This window comes from Oncorhynchus mykiss, chromosome 2, assembly GCF_013265735.2.
Source record: "Oncorhynchus mykiss isolate Arlee chromosome 2, USDA_OmykA_1.1, whole genome shotgun sequence".
Taxonomy (NCBI): domain Eukaryota; kingdom Metazoa; phylum Chordata; class Actinopteri; order Salmoniformes; family Salmonidae; genus Oncorhynchus; species Oncorhynchus mykiss.
The window spans coordinates 83,964,809-83,981,487 of NC_048566.1; the positions used below are offsets into that span (position 1 = coordinate 83,964,809).

Sequence of the window (16,679 nt, forward strand, 5' to 3'; positions counted from 1 at the left end):
AGAGGGCGAGCCCATCGAAGCAATTGCCAAGTTTGACTACGTGGGGCGTTCTGCCCGAGAGCTGTGCTTCAAGAAGGGTGCCTCCCTGCTGCTGTACCAGCGGGCATCGGACGACTGGTGGGAGGGACGGCACAACGGCATTGACGGCTTGGTACCTCACCAGTACATCGTGGTGCAGGACATGTGAGTATGCAGCCCATAGACACACACACAGCTTCTAGAGGAGACACTGGCACATTTATTATCTACATATTCTTATTCCATTTGGACAGGAATAAGAATATGGACAGGTAATATGGACAGGTGGACAGGTAATATAAATACATCTGGAGACATAACAATATGTTGAATTAATATGTTGAATTAAATCAATGATTTTTAAAGACTCTACAGGTGGTTTTGCACAGGATTCGTTAGTGGGGCAGGATTTGTAGTTGCTCTCCAATAATGGTACTTGCACAATATGTCCTCATCCTTGAAGTCTAGACCACAACTCCCTTAACAATACATAAGACTGTTGTATGCAGTAAATTTGTTCCACTTCCTTGAAGAGGATTCCTCATTACAACTTGCGTCCTGTTCAATCTATTGCTCACTCACGTAACTGACCAATCAGCCACTCATTCACACTGTATCTAGCATTTTATTTTCCCTCTTAACAGAGAAGATCCACCCTCCCTTAATCCCATTTGGGGTTCCTTTTCAAAGTGAAAGTGATGACATCTGTCCATCTTTAATGTTCTTCCTCTGAATTAATCACGGCTTTTTCTAACTAACAATGACTCTGAGGAGCCAAGGCTCTGGGGCTGTGTGAAGCAGGGTCCTGGGCTGCAGGCTGGGGGCCTCTGTCTGTCCTACCCACTCTATGATGAACCACATTTTCTCTAGGGGTCCTTAATTACCCCTTCTGCCCTCTATCAAGCCCCCCCCCCGACAAACCCCAAGCGCCCCTTCACACTGGCAACCGCCTCCCTGCCCAGGCAATGATCCATGCCTAATGGGGTGGAGCTACACCCTCATTAAGAGGGTGAGAGAGACATTGTTTAGTAGCTAGCCAGAGAAATGCATGTTTAAAGCTCTCCCCCTCCGTTAGTGTTGTAGGTCCTTTACCAGCTGTCCCTACATGTGCCTGTATCAATAATTCACTGGGGGAGGTGCCGGGGCTGATGGCTGTTTTCTTAGTTAAAGGAATGACCCTGAGAATTTACAGCCAGGTGTCCTGAAGCATGGCCAAGCATACTGTACTTGTGTGTGGAGGGGATATAAACTCAGCAAAAAAAGAAACGTCCTCACTGTCAACTGCGTTTATTTTCAGCAAACTTAACATGTGTAAATATTTGTGTGAACATAAGATTCAACAGAGACCTAAACTGAACAAGTTCCACAGACATGTGATTAACAGAAATTGAATAATGTGTCCCTGAACAAAGGGGGGTCAAAATCAAAAGTAACAGTCAGTATCTGTTGTGGCCACCAGCTGCATTAAGTACTGCAGTGCATCTCCTCCTCATGTACTGCACAAGATTTGCCAGTTCTTGTGGTTAGATGTTACCCCACTCTTCCACCAAGGCACCTGCAAGTTCCCGGACATTTCTGGGGGGAATGGCCCTAGCCCTCACCCTTTGATCCAACAGGTCCCAGATGTGCTCAATGGGATTGAGATCCGGGCTCTTCGCTGGCCATGGCAGAACACTGACATTCCCGTCTTGCAGGAAATCATGCACAGAACGAGCAGTATGGCTGGTGGCATTGTCATACTGGAGGGTCATGTCAGGATGAGCCTGCAGGAAGGGTACCCTATGAGGGAGGAGGATGTCTTCCCTGTAACGCACAGCGTTGAGATTGCCTGCATTGACAACAAGCTCAGTCCGATGATGCTGTGACACACCGCCCCAGACAATGGCGGACCCTCCACCTCCAAATTGATCCCGCTCCATGTTACAGGCCTCAGTGTAACGCTCATTCCTTCGACGATAAACACAAATCCGACCATCACCCCTGGTGAGAGCTAACCACGACTCGTCAGTGAAGAGCACTTTTTGCCAGTCCTGTCTGGTCCAGCGATGGTGGGTTTGTGCCCATAGGCAACATTGTTGCCGGTGATGTCTGGTGAGGACCTTACACCAGGCCTACAAGCCCTCGGTCCAGCCTCTCTCAGCCTATTGCGGACAGTCTGATCACTGATGGAGGGATTGTGCATTCCTGGTCTAACTCGGGCACTAATGGGCGGATATCACTACTAAAAAAATTCAGTGTGACATACTCTGACTTTACCAAACATTACGAACACCTTCCTAATATTGAATACCCCCCCTCGGTACAGCCTCAACTCGTCGGGCCATGGACTCTACAAGGTATCAAAAGCGTTCCACAGGGCCCATGTTGACTCCAAAGCCCACAGTCAATTTGGCTGGATGTTAATACACACAGGAAACTGTTGAGAGTGAAAAACCCAGCAGCGTTGCAGTTCTTGACACCGGTGTGCCTGACACCTACTACCATACCGCGTTCAAAGGAACCTCAATATTTTGTCTTGCCCATTCACCCTCTGAATGGCACACATTCACAATCCAGTGGATTTAACAAGTGACATCAATAAGGGATCCTAGCTTTCACCTGGATTCACTTGGTCAGTCTGTGTCATGGAAAGAGCAGGTGTTCTTCATGTTGTGTATACTCCGTGTATAGAAGCACTTGGGTGAAATACAGTAAAATGAGCATTGTGTATCAGATTGCTGGGCCTCAGTCATCCTTCTTGTGTGGACGTAGCATACGTGCACATTTTATTTTTTATTTATTTTACCTTTATTTAACCAGGTAAGCTAGTTGAGAACAAGATCTCATTTGCAACTGCGACCTGGCCAAGATAAAGCAAAGCAGTTCGACACATACAACAACAGAGTTACACATGGAAAAACCAAACATACAGTCAATAATACAGTAGAAAAAGTCCATATGCAGCATGTGCAAATGAGGTGAGATAAGGGAGGTAAGGCAATAATAGGCCATGGTGGCAAAGTAATTACAATATAGCAATTAAAACACTGGAATTGTAGATGTGCAGAAGATTAATGTGCAAGTAGAGATACTGGGGTGCAAAGGAGCAAGATAAATAAATAAATACAGTATGGGGATGAGGTAGTTGGATGGGCTATCTACAGATGAGCTATGTACAGGTACAGTGATATGTGAACTGCTCTGACAGCTGGTGCTTAAAGCTAGTGAGGGAGAGATGAGTCTCCAGCTTCAGTGATTTTTGCAGTTCGTTCCAGTCATTGGCAGCAGAGAACTGGAAGGAAAGGCGGCCAAAGGAAGAAGGAAGCCAACGAGAGCATACAGGTCGCAGCGGTGGGTAGGATATGGGGCTTTGGTGACAAAACAGATTACACTGTGATAGACTGCATCCAATTTGTTGAGTAGAGTGTTGGAGGCTATTTTGTAAATGACATCGCCAAAGTCGAGGATGGTCAGTTTTACGAGGGTATGTTTGGCAGCATGAGTGAAGGATGCTTTGTAGCGAAATCGGAAGCCGATTCTAGATTTAATTTTGGTTTGGAGATTCTTAATGTGAGTATGGAAGGAGAGTTTACAGTCTAACCAGACACCTAGCTATTTGTAGTTGTCCACAAATTCTAAGTCAGAACCGTCCAGAGTAGTGATGCTGGACGGGCGGGCAGGTGCGGGCAGCGATCGGTTGAAGAGCATGCATTTAGTTTTACTTGCATTTAAGAGCCGTTGGAGGCCATGAAAGGAGAGTTGTTTGGCATTGAAGCTCGTCTGGAGGTTAGTTAACACAGTGTCAAAAGAAGGGACAGAAGTATACAGAATGGTGTTGTCTGAGTAGAGGTGGATCAGAGAATCACCAGCAGCAAGAGCGACATCATTGATGTATACAGAGAAGAGAGTCGGCCCAAGAACCCCCATAGAGACTGCCAGTGGTCCGGACAACAGGCCCTCTGATTTGAAACACTGAACTCTATCAGAGAAGTAGTTGGTTGACCAGGCGAGGCAATCATTTGAGAAACCAAGGCTGTTGAGTCTGCCGATAAGAATGTGGTGATTGACAGAGTCGAAAGCCTTGGCCAGGTCGATGAAGACGGCTGCACAGTACTGTCTCTTATCGATGGCGGTCATGACATCGTTTAGGACCTTGAGCGTGGCTGAGGTGCACCCATTACCAGCTCTGAAACCAGATTGCATAGCGGAGAAGGTACGATGGGATTTGAAATGGTCGGTAATCTGTGGTGTGTGTAGGATTGCAAACCCCCGGTAATTTAACAAAGTTACTGGAATTTTCTGAAAAATTCCAGTAGTTCACTAGTAACATTAGGATATGACCGGTAATATTCCTGCGTTTTGCAAGCCTAGGTGTGTGTGGTTTATTGTCCAGTCCATTATTCCCCACTCCACCAGGCTCTGTGGCTACTAAGCAGCTCTGATTGCTACCACCTGACAAGATCAGTCACCATCTATAGTGTATGCAGCTAGCGCTCAGCTCAGTCAGGCACGCAGCCCACTGAGATAACCCATACAGCTGGCTTTGGTCATGCTGCCTGGCAGCCCTGGACACACCACTTCTAATGGAAGGATAATAGATCCAGGCCTATAAGTCAACAAGAGCCTGGAGGAGAGGCTAGTTAGGAATGCTTGACTGAACTCAATGCACTGAACTATTCACTGTGGTATCAGATGACTTCATCTTCTAAACTATTCACTGTGGTATCAGATGACTTCATCTTATAAGCTATTCACTGTGGTATCAGATGACTTCATCTTCTAAACTATTCACTGTGGTATCAGATGACTTCATCTTATAAACTATTCACTGTGGTATCAGATGACTTCATCTTCTAAACTATTCACTGTGGTATCAGATGACTTCATCCTATAAACTATTCACTGTGGTATCAGATGACTTCATCTTATAAACTATTCACTGTGGTATCAGGTGACTTCATCTTATAAACTATTCACTGTGGTATCAGATGACTTCATCTTATAAACTATTCACTGTGGTATCAGATGACTTCATCTTCTAAACTATTCACTGTGGTATCAGGTGACTTCATCTTATAAACTATTCACTGTGGTATCAGATGACTTCATCTTATAAACTATTCACTGTGGTATCAGGTGACTTCATCTTATAAACTATTCACTGTGGTATCAGATGACTTCATCTTATAAACTATTCACTGTGGTATCAGATGACTTCATCTTATAAACTATTCACTGTGGTATCAGATGACTTCATCTTATAAACTATTCACTGTGGTATCAGGTGACTTCATCTTATAAACTATTCACTGTGGTATCAGGTGACTTCATCTTATAAACTATTCACTGTGGTATCAGGTGACTTCATCTTATAAACTATTCACTGTGGTATCAGGTGACTTCATCTTATAAACTATTCACTGTGGTATCAGGTGACTTCATCTTATAAACTATTCACTGTGGTATCAGATGACTTCATCTTATAAACTATTCACTGTGGTATCAGGTGACTTCATCTTATAAACTATTCACTGTGGTATCAGATGACTTCTTCTAAATTATTGTTGCATAAAAACCTTGCTTGGACTTTTGCCGGATTGTCTTTTTGTCTTCTTTTGCGTGCCTGTGTGCGTGCCTGTGTGCGTGCCTGTGTGCGTGCCTGTGTGCGTGCCTGTGTGCGTGTCTGTGTGCGTTCCTGTATGTGTGCGCGTGCGTGCATGTGTGCGTGTCTGTGTGTGTCTGTGTGCGTGTCTGTGCGCGTGTATGTGTATGTGTCTGTGCGTGTGTCTGTGTGCGTGTATGTGTCTGTGTGCGTGTATGTGTGCGTGTCTGTGTGTGTGTGTCACAGGGATGATAATTTCTCAGACACGCTTAGTCAGAAGGCTGACAGTGAGGCCAGCAGCGGCCATGGAGCTGAGGACAAGTGTTCAGGAAAAGACATTAGCTCTCCTACCGACACCAGGATCACTGACGCCTACATTGGCAGGTGAGCTCAACCACATCTCACCTCTACCTTACCTAGTGAGGCATTATTTCTTAAGCACCAAACAGAAGAATATGTACTGAAACATGGGGGGGACAACTTGGACTTGTCCAACAACACACAAGCATTTCTGTTTTACATTGCATGACACACACACCCTAGCCTACTGGAACAGCACACCTTGACGTCTCACTGTGGAATCTTCTCAGGTATCTCGCTAATGAAACACAGCCAAACCAATAGCCTGTTTTCTGGTTCTGGCTGCCAGGGGGTGGTTCTGGCTGCCAGGGGGTGGTTCTGGCTGCCAGGGGGTGGGTCTGGGTGCCCTACCACCACCCAGTCCACTGTGCTCTGTGGTCAACTACTAAAAAATGATTTAAAAAATTAAACATTCTGGAATGGAAATGAATCTAGAATGAATTCCAAGAGAGGAAAAACTGTTGTGTGTACCTGTACCTTATGACTAACACTGAGGGACAGTACTGGAGTTAGTCAGTCTACATGAGAAGGACCAGATGTCATCTTACATGCAGGGTCATCCACAATGTCAGCTAAACCTGTCAGCTAAACCTGGGCCCGTATTCACAAAGACACTGGGAGAGCTGATATAGTATCAGCTTTTTTAGAAAAAATCATATGGACAGAGCAGACCTGATTCTAGGTCAGCGCTCCTACTCTCAGCCTAATGGCCAATAGAATCATCGTTGATGATGAGTTGTCCCAGTCAGTGGATAATCTAAGTCCATTTTCAGATGGTTGGCTTCAGTCAACATCAGGGTGTAAATACATTAGTGGTTATTTCATAGTTGTCATTCTCAGAGCAATCTAGCGCAGACTCACACACACACACACACACACACTCCTGGCATATCTTTTTGGCAGGGACTATAAAGGCTTCTGGGAGAGCTACAGTATTTTCTCACTCGTTCTTCTGTTCATTGCTGCATTCTAATTTGTATGACGGAGTAGGCAACCTTGAGAAATCTGTCACTGGCATCAGTCCTGTAAGTTTAGCTAGTGTTTTATTGAAAGGCTTGCTCACTTCACCTCTCTCTCTGCTGGAGAAATGTTAATGAATCATACTTTTGACTAGCAATGCGTTCCATTCCTTGTTATCTTGCTGCCCCTGGCACCCATCTACCCCTTGAGCCAGGACTACTTTCTCTAACCCCTGCTCCCTCCCTCTCTACCACCTGCTCCCTCCCTCCCTTTCTCTCTACCCCCTGCTCCCTTTCTCTCTACCCCCTGCTCCCTTTCTCTCTACCCCCTGCTCCCTCCCTCCCTTTCTCTCTACCCCGTGCTCCCTTTCTCTCTACCCCCTGCTCCCTTTCTCTCTACCCCCTGCTCCCTTTCTCTCTACCCTCTGCTCCCTTTCTCTCTACCCCCTGCTCCCTTTCTCTCTACCCCCTGCTCCCTTTCTCTCTACCCCCTGCTCCCTTTCTCTCTACCCCCTGCTCCCTTTGTCTCTACCCCTGCTCCCTTTGTCTCTACCCCCTGCTCCCTTTGTCTCTACCCCCTGCTCCCTTTGTCTCTACCCCCTGCTCCCTTTGTCTCTACCCCCTGCTCCCTTTGTCTCTACCCCCTGCTCGCTTTCTCTCTACCCCTGCTCCCTTTCTCTACCCCCTGCTGCCTTTCTCTCTACCCCCTGCTCCCTTTCTCTCTACCCCCTGCTCCCTTTCTCTACCCCCTGCTCCCTTTCTCTACCCCCTGCTCCCTTTCTCTCTACCCCCTGCTCCCTTTCTCTCTACCCCCTGCTCCCTTTCTCTCTACCCCCTGCTCCCTTTGTCTCTACCCCCTGCTCCCTTTGTCTCTACCCCCTGCTCCCTTTGTCTCTACCCCCTGCTCCCTTAATCTCTACCCCCTGCTCCCTTAATCTCTACCCCCTCTCCCTCTCTACTCCCCTCTCCATCCCTCTCTACCCCCCTACCCCCTCTCTACCCCTTCCCCTCTCTCTACCCCCCTCCCTCTCTACTCCCCTCTCCCTCCCTCTCTACCCCCCTACTCCCTCTCTCTACCTTCCTGCCTCTCTACCCCCTGCTCCCTCCCTCCCTGCCTCTCTACCCCCCCTCTCCCTCCCTCTCTACCCCCCTTCCCCTCTCTCTACCCCCCTTCCCCTCTCTCTACCCCCCTTCCCCTCTCTCTACCCCCCTTCCCCTCTCTCTACCCCCCTTCCTCTCTCTCTACCCCCCTTCCTCTCTCTCTCTACCCCCCTTCCTCTCTCTCTCTACCCCCCTTCCTCTCTCTCTCTACCCCCCTTCCTCTCTCTACCACCCCTCTCTCCATCCCTCCCTCTCTATCACCCCTACCTCCCTCTCTTCCCTCCCTCCATCCCTCCCTCCCTCTCTTCCCACCCTCCCTCCCTCTCTCCCCACCCTCCCACCATCTCTCTCTCTATTTCCCTCTCTACTGTTCTATGCAGACATGGCTCAGCACTGTTGAATCATTCATATCTTTGGCTTTATTTAGATATCTCTCCTTCTACTCCAATTTACAGCATTTCTATTATACAACAGCAGTAATTACAGCCTAGAATTGTAGTCAACCAGAGAACATTATTGTATTATCTGGTTTGCTTTTGTATGACATTATCAATAGTATGGAAAACATGGCAGTCATGATTCATATTATAATATGGTTTGTAAGTACCCAACGACTGTCTGTAGATTGTACTGTAGCTGTTGTTTTCCTTTCTGCAAGCCTGTCCATAGATTGAGTTGTGTGATCTTACTCCCCCTACTGGTTATGAAGAGTCCATGCACGTGTTTACCCCTCCACGTGTTTACCCCTCTACGTGTTTACCCCTCTACGTGTTTACCCCTCTACGTGTTTACCCCTCTACGTGTTTACCCCTCTACGTGTTTACCCCTCTACGTGTTTACCCCTCTACGTGTTTACCCCTCTACGTGTTTACCCCTCTACGTGTTTACCCCTCTACGTGTTTACCCCTCCACGTGTTTACTCCTCCACGTGTTTACTCCTCCACGTGGAGGGGTGTTTACTCCTCCACGTGTTTACTCCTCCACGTGGAGGGGTGTTTACTCCTCCACGTGTTTACTCCTCCACGTGTTTACCCCACAAATCCCCAGTCAGTCCTCCATCTGTATCAAAACACATTATGTCCCATATTTAGCTCCATGATGAATCGCCACTCTTAATGATGGTGGCTGAGACAGACCGTGTTAGGCAGGAATTAGACTGAGACTTGAAACACGCCTAGGAAGGATGATTAAAGGATGAATAGCTGCTAGACTCATTTTTATTGTTTATTTAACCTTTATTTAACTAGGCAAGTCAGTTAAGAATTGTTATTGTTATTTACAATGACGGCCTACCCCGGTCAAACCCGGACGACGCTGGCCCAATTGTGCGCCACCCTATGGAACTCCCAATCACGGCCGGTTGGGATTCAACCCAGGGTCTGTAGTGATGCCTCTAGCACTGAGATGCAGTGCCTTAGACCGCTGCGCCACTCGGGAGCCCTGAATGACTCATGAATGAAACTTGATGGAGATAAAGGTTTTGGGATATGAGACAGGAAGTACAGTGCAGGTAGCTTGGTCCCAGATCGGTTTGTGCTGTCTTGCCGACTACTATGGTCTTGTGGCATGTTAATGACTGAAGGAGTTGGCTATACAGCACAAACAGATCTGGGACCAGGCTACAGTGCAACAATACCCATTTGGACAAATGTTAAACCACTTTAGTAGATGTTATTTGTCAGTTTCTGTGTCGTTGCATAACAAGTCATTTATTTAGGGTTTCTGCCTGGTGTTGTGTAGGGAATATTAGTTTGATATTATGTTAGTGGTGAGGCAAAAATTGTCATCTCTCAATGGTTTATTGAAGAATTAAAAAAGACCGAACAAAAACAGTTAGTGAATGAAAAAGTCCCCCATCACCCTTTATCAAATCCTCAAAATACTTTAATCCCCTCACAATCTCCTCTCATAACCATCTTTCACTGAACTTTTTCCTCAGAGTATATCCACTGGAACAATCGTAAATTGTTATTCCTCTATGGTTAAATATCTTTATATATTTCTCTTATCATATCATCCTCCGACACTGCTGCCTGTCTGGCAGCAATCACATTTGGTGCTGATTAGGTAGGGGGATGAAACATTATGGCTGTCTCCTGGGCTGTGTCCCAAATGTATAGTATAGTGAACTACTTTTGAACAGAGCCTAATGGGCCCTGGCCAGAAAAAGTGCTAGGCTGGGTTTCATAAATATGCAGAGCAGAGCAGGGTCTTATCAGAGCCCCAGTAGTGATTGTTGTGTCTTTGGCATCATTAAAACTGAAGACTTATTTATCAAATCACTCTCTGTAATTATTATTACGCGATTAAACTGATTCATCATGTAACTGTAATTAACTAGGAAGTCTGGGCACCAAGGAACATATTCATATTACAAAGTTATAATTTTCCTAATATAACTTTCAGATATTTTAATATCTGATCAATTTGAATTATTATTTACCTCACGTTAGTCTCATTCCAAACGTCGTAAATTGTTGGTTATCTGCACAAGCCCAGTCTTCACTATTGAGTCATACATACATCAATTGTCTTAAAATCATTTATTTACTAACTATGTACTCACAGAAATGCATCATACAAACAAACAAACAAAGTAGATATGGTTCCAAAGAAATGATAGGGGGGTGTGGGCTAAACTCTGCTTGTTAGACAGAGAGTGATAATTATAACAATTGAAATGCTAATCCTTTGCACATGAACGCTCACTCATTCGGGAACAATTTCAGTATATATATATTTATGCTCAGTGTGTCGTCGGGATCTCTGTTGAAAAGTTTGTTTCTGTTGGAGAGTCTGTCCGCCCTCTATCTCACTCTGTCGTGGTTAGAATGGATAGTTCAGAGTGACATTCATTTATGTTGTTATAGAATAGATGTTTCGGCAGTTGTCGGTTTTCACGTTCAATGATACCGAATTCCTAGCTGCAGACTAGTAATTAATATCAAAGACTTGTTCTTATTCTGTTGGTATCAATAATCTAAGAGTTTTAACCACATGGTATGTGTGCCTGCGTGCGTGAGTGTGCCTGTGTGCTACTAGGTCTCTGTGTGCGTGCCATGCGTAAGGGATGCACACCTGTGTGTGGCAGGTCAGGTGTATATCTATGTTCAGTCAGGAGGGTGTGTTGAGACAGCAGGTGGAGGACAGATTTAATGCTGAGCCAGCTGAACCTTATCCCAGGCAGGCAGGGGGGCAGGCAAGATGGCACTGTGTGGCTAAAGGTTCAGATAAAGACCCAGCCTGCAAGCCTCGCAGTGCTGCAGCTGGAGGCCTGCCTCAGAACAAGCAACTAGGAGCACTTTGGGACTGACATATAGGTTTATGTCTGAACACTACATTCAGACAGAAGGCTTCAACAACTCTGTCTAGAGTCTATATCCCCATACTGTCTAAGAATCTGTGTGACTGTACATTACCCCATACTGACTAAGAATCTGTGTGACTGTACATTACCCCATACTGACTAAGAATCTGTGTGACTTTACATTACCCCATACTGACTAAGAATCTGTGTGACTGTACATTACCCCACACTGACTAAGAATCTGTGTGACTGTACATTACCCCATACTGACTAAGAATCTGTGTGACTGTACATTACCCCATACTGTCTAAGAATCTGTGTGACTGTACATTACCCCATACTGACTAAGAATCTGTGTCATTGTACATTACCCCGTACTGACTAAGAATATGTGTGACTACATTACCACGGCTGTTTACAGACACTGCAACATTTCTAAGGTTTAGCTAAAACCCATAGACTTGACCTCAGTGTCTGTCTGTCTCTTCCTGCCCTCTCCCATATCCCAGCAGGCATAAGAAGAGGACGGAGCCCCCCTCCCGCCGCCCCCCGGCGCGCCCCAATGATGTCAACTGCATGGTGCACCCCTCCCAGCAGACCCACGGTGGCCAGGCTCACACGCCTGAGATGGGCTCCCCAGTTCTGGGTCACTCCTTCAGCCCCCGGGACCTGCTGCGGGGCCGTAACCACGGCCAGCTTCCCATGGACAGCCCCGAGCACCGGCGCCGAACAGGCCACGGTAGCCTGACCAACATCAGCCGCCACGAGTCACTGAAGAAGATGGAGAGCCCGCCCATTCGACGCTCCACAAGCTCGGGCCAGTACACAGCCGTGTTCCAGGACCCCCACCCGCATGGTGGTGGCAAGCCCCTGGATCCGGAGACCATTGCACAGGTCAGCGCCAGCGCCGCGGGACGAGCGCACCTCCCTCCACCAGCAGCCCTGTCAACCTAGTTAGTCTGCTTACTCTGAGTTCTGCTACTACTGAACACCTCTGTCACAATACTCCCAAACACATTCACAATCTAGTTTTCCTTTATAGTTATCAAGATGCTCTTATTTAGAGTGACTTACAATAAATTCAGTCAGCTAAAGTAGGGGAGAGCAGACGACCACATATCACGATCATTGCTACAAACCTTTCTTTAAAAAAACTACTATCGGCAACGTCAGTACTAGTAGAATATCAAAAATACAATGTTTGTTTCTGTTACAGCATCAAATAGCTTCAGAGACAGATTCTGGGACATTGATGTTGAGTAAAATAGCTTTTGAGACTACCTATTTTTATAATGTTCCGCACAGTCACGTACAGTTAAAAAAGCTGTTCATTTGGTCCGGGTGCTACGTGTCAGAACAGAAAATAGAAAGTCATTATTACAAAGCAGCGTCAGTGTTTGCATGGTAATACTTTGTCGGCACAGGCCCCAATGACCTTATCAGAGCTCTGATAACAATGTAGCACATCTTGGCTGTAGCAGTGTGCATTGTGCGAAAGCATGAGAAGCAGCGTGGAGAGACTTCTAATTAGGAAGCTTAGGGTCAGAGAGAGGACGATGTCTCTCTCCGTTGGGTTGTCGGTCTCTGGGAGATGCTCGGATGACTGTCCTGTCATCGCTGCATCCTGTCTTATTCTGAGTCAGGAACATACCCAGGGATTTCAGTCTTCAGCAGCACTTTTATCCTGACGGTGCTCACATACATGTATTGTATGTATGATGTGTGCTGGTGGTGTGATGTCACTGTATTCCCTTGTCTATTGTTCTTTTCTCTTTCTCTCCTCCCTTGATTTGCCTCTCTCTCCCTCCCTGCAGGACATAGAGGAGACGATGAACACGGCGCTGAACGAGCTGCGTGAGCTGGAGAGGCAGAGTTCGGCCAAGCACGCTCCCGATGTTGTGCTGGACACCCTGGAGCAGAGGCAGTCGACCGGGGGTCCCACCCCAGCCAGCTCCAGCGAGTCCCTCAGCCCCCTCCACAACATCCTTCTGAGGGCTCAGACCGGCGAGGCCGGGGGGCCCCCGATGCGCCGCAGCACCAGCTCTTCCAGCGACACCATGAGCACCTTCAAGCCGGTAGTGGTACCCCGTATGGGGGTGCAGCTTAAGCCGCCTGCCCTGAGGCCCAAGCCCCTGGTGCTGCCCAAGACGGGCCCGGCTCACCCTCCCCCTGTACACCCTCCCCAAGACCCCCTAGACAAGTCGTGCACCATGTGAACTTTGAACTCTGGGATGGGAACATGGACCAACAGGAAACTGGGAGAGGGTCTCTGACTACATATAGTAGCAATATGTTATCATTGTCTATAAATGATAATAATAGTAACAATATTGTATAAGACAGTATAAGAACAGTCCATTGCCTGGACATTGATGATTCTGTTGTAATTTGCTTTGTGAGAAAGATGTGTTTTCTTGTGTCGAAGTTAACCAGTGTCCAGTAAGTTAACCACATTTATTAACAATGAAAACAGGAACATTCTCAGGTCTGCTAGACAGACTGAACTACCACAAGGAAAGGAGCATGTTTCAGTGTGACTAACTATCCATGTGGAAAATACTGTAGAATCTGCTGAAATGCCTAGCATTGCTAGATAAGTCAACTTTTTCTTCTTGATCATTACTGTATACAGAACAACAATTCACAAGGCTTCCTTTGAGGTTAGAGAAACTTGACTGGTAGTTTACAAAAACTAGAGAACTACAAAAGAATGAACGCTAAAGAAACAAAATAGTGCACGTTGCAATTCTGTTTTGCTTACTACTCAGCCAGGGGAACTATGGGAAATGTAGTCCGTGTCAGTTGAACCTGACTAAGGTTTGCTTCTCACTTAGATGGACAATGCTTAGATTTAGAGTACCACTCAGAAATATAAGCTGTCAATAGTGAAATTTCAAACCACCATTTGAAAGCTGTTGGAAGTTTGGATGTAGCTAATGTTTATAGCTGAGACTGAAGCAGGGAGGGCAAGAGTCCAGATATGTGTGTGATCATAAGGATGCACTCTCACATACAGTTTTGGCCAAATATATTAGCACCCTTGCACTTTTCTTAAATAATTCCCTATTTCTTCTCAAATAAATTGCAATTGGAAAAAACCTTTGTTATTGAATTTTCAACATTGCAGAACATATTTTATTTTTATAAACTTTATTTTCTAAATTAAATTTGTAAACTTAAGACAAATGGCCTGGGAAAAATGATTGGCACCCAGGAGCTAGTACTTGTGCAGTAGGGTTGCTTTGCTGCCTCTGGTACTGGGGCCTTGAATGTGTGCAAGACATCATGAATCATGAAATCAGCAGATTATCAAGGTATTTTGGAGTTCAATGTTCAACCCAGTGTCCAAAAATGGTGTCTTTCTTTAAGGTTGTGGGTCTTCCAGCAGGACAACATTTCAAAACACACGTCAAAAGCACCCTGAAATGGTTCAAGAAGAATCGCTGAACTGTTCTGGAGTGGCCAGCGAAGAGTTCAGATCAGAATCACATCCATAACCTATGGAGGAATCTGAAAGCAGCAGTTGGTGGAGGGCTCCCTCAAACATTGAACAATTATAGCAGTTTGCTGCAGAAGAGTGGGCCAAATTGCAAGTTGAAAGGTACAGCAAGCTCACTGATGGCTCCAAGAAGCATTTATCTGAAGTTATCTTGGCCAAAGGCCATGTAACCAACTTCAAGCTCCAACTTCAAGCTCCAACTTCAAGCTCTGGGGTGCTAATCATTTTGTCCATGACATTTTCTTTATTTTCTTAAATTGTAAACTTAAGTTCACAAACATAAAATTGGTTCTGCCATGTTGAAAAACCAATAGGGAGTGGAGACCGGTTTATTTATTTTTTAAGTTTCTACTTATTTGAGAAGAAACAGGGAATTATTTAAGAAATGTGCAAAGGTGCCAATGTATTTTGCTGCAACTGTATATACTGTAGATATAATTGGACAGTAGATGATGAGATGTTTATTTGGTGCACAACAGAAGAGTACAAATGAACTCGATACACTTTTGTCAAGGACTAGGCTGCACCTCCCAAAAGTTCTGAGAATGATGTCACGAGATGTTACACGATTGCCTACATGTTGATTTTATATCGCTTTAATTTTATCGCAGCATCATAGTTCTAATCGAAGTCTGGAAGGAGACAAGAGGATACAACCACTGTGAAATATTACCCGTTATGGAAATCCTGTGAAAATGTTTATATACTCTTGAAGACCTGTGTCGAACCTTCGTTGGCTTTTTGTCTTTATATTCAAGGGGAGCGGTTGAGAATGCTTTGCATATAAAACAGAGTATAGAAAACACACCAGAGCTTGGTTTACAACAACACACAATGCCTGGCTTTCTCTGTCCAAAGACGACATATACTTTTACAGCATGGATGTTTGTTTCTCTCTCTCCCTCCTTCTGCAATGTAAGCATTCTTTTAGACTCCCTAAACTCATGGCAGTAAACTCCCAAAGACAGAATGCTGGACTGACTGTTACTGTAAAAGACCCATTTTGTTCATACTGCTTCTTGTCAGTGTTTTAGGAGCTTTATATCCCATCCCCATAGCCCCTTCTGACCTGTAGGCTAATCCTTGTGTTGTGGATGGGGAGATGGGCTGGTCCATTACGCTGTGGGGGAGATGTGACTGATGTTTAGATTCTCCATCAGGACTTTGTTAGTACATTTAGGTTATACCCCCTTTTGAATGATTGTTGTGTGCCAGATCCCAGCTGTATAGAGGAGCAGACGCAGCACATGTGGACATGGGGAATGCATACTCAGATGTTCACTGAAAACCATGTCACAGGATGTGGGTGTCATTGTGGAGGCTGCTGAGGGAACGATGGCTCATAATAATGTATGGAATGGAGTATAATCTAGTGAATGGAATGGTATCAAACACATAAAAAACCATGTGTTTGATACCATTCCCTTCACTCCATTCCGGCCATTATTATGTGCCATCCTCCCCTCAGCAGCCTCCACTGGTGGGTGCATGTGACAACTAACCATCACAAGGGAAATGGCCTCCTCATACTGTAACTATGTTCCCCTGTGACAGTGCCCTCTATGGGTCTCTTTTTAAGGTGCTGTGTAGCTGAAGACAAGAGACTGATGGGTGCATGCGTGGGAAGCTTGCATCTGGTTAAAGAACAAGGACTCCAAAAAGCATTGTCTCAAGTTTGCAATAAGCAATGCTTTCCTTGGCATACAAACTGCAACAGGTTTATTTTTGTCTGTTGCCAAAATGTCATGTATATTAAAAGTGAATATGATTTGAATTCTGGATTACTAACCCTTTCTGGATTTTGTAATCATTTTTGTTCAAGATTTTGTTTGTTAGAATTGAATGGGATTTTTA

At 45.5% G+C, this 16,679-nt stretch overlaps 1 protein-coding gene across 5 annotated transcripts in view; it reads left to right on the forward strand.

Moving 5' to 3' along the window:
- LOC110497968 (SLIT-ROBO Rho GTPase-activating protein 1) overlaps positions 1 to 15,017 on the forward strand; it is a 156,243-nt gene extending 141,226 nt beyond the window's left edge. For 2 of the 5 annotated variants that reach the window (XM_036957189.1, XM_036957191.1), the window contains exons 19-22: positions 3 to 183; positions 5,846 to 5,983; positions 11,836 to 12,220; positions 13,141 to 15,017. In XM_036957189.1, the coding sequence (XP_036813084.1) occupies positions 3 to 183; positions 5,846 to 5,983; positions 11,836 to 12,220; positions 13,141 to 13,542 (1,106 nt within the window). In that variant the 3' untranslated portion in view covers positions 13,543 to 15,017. Of the gene's footprint in view, positions 1 to 2; positions 184 to 5,845; positions 5,984 to 11,835; positions 12,280 to 13,140 lie in introns of all 5 variants that reach the window. The other 3 variants (XM_036957190.1, XM_036957192.1, XM_036957193.1) reach the window with 2 other exon arrangements.
- Positions 15,018 to 16,679: the final 1,662 nt, after the last annotated feature.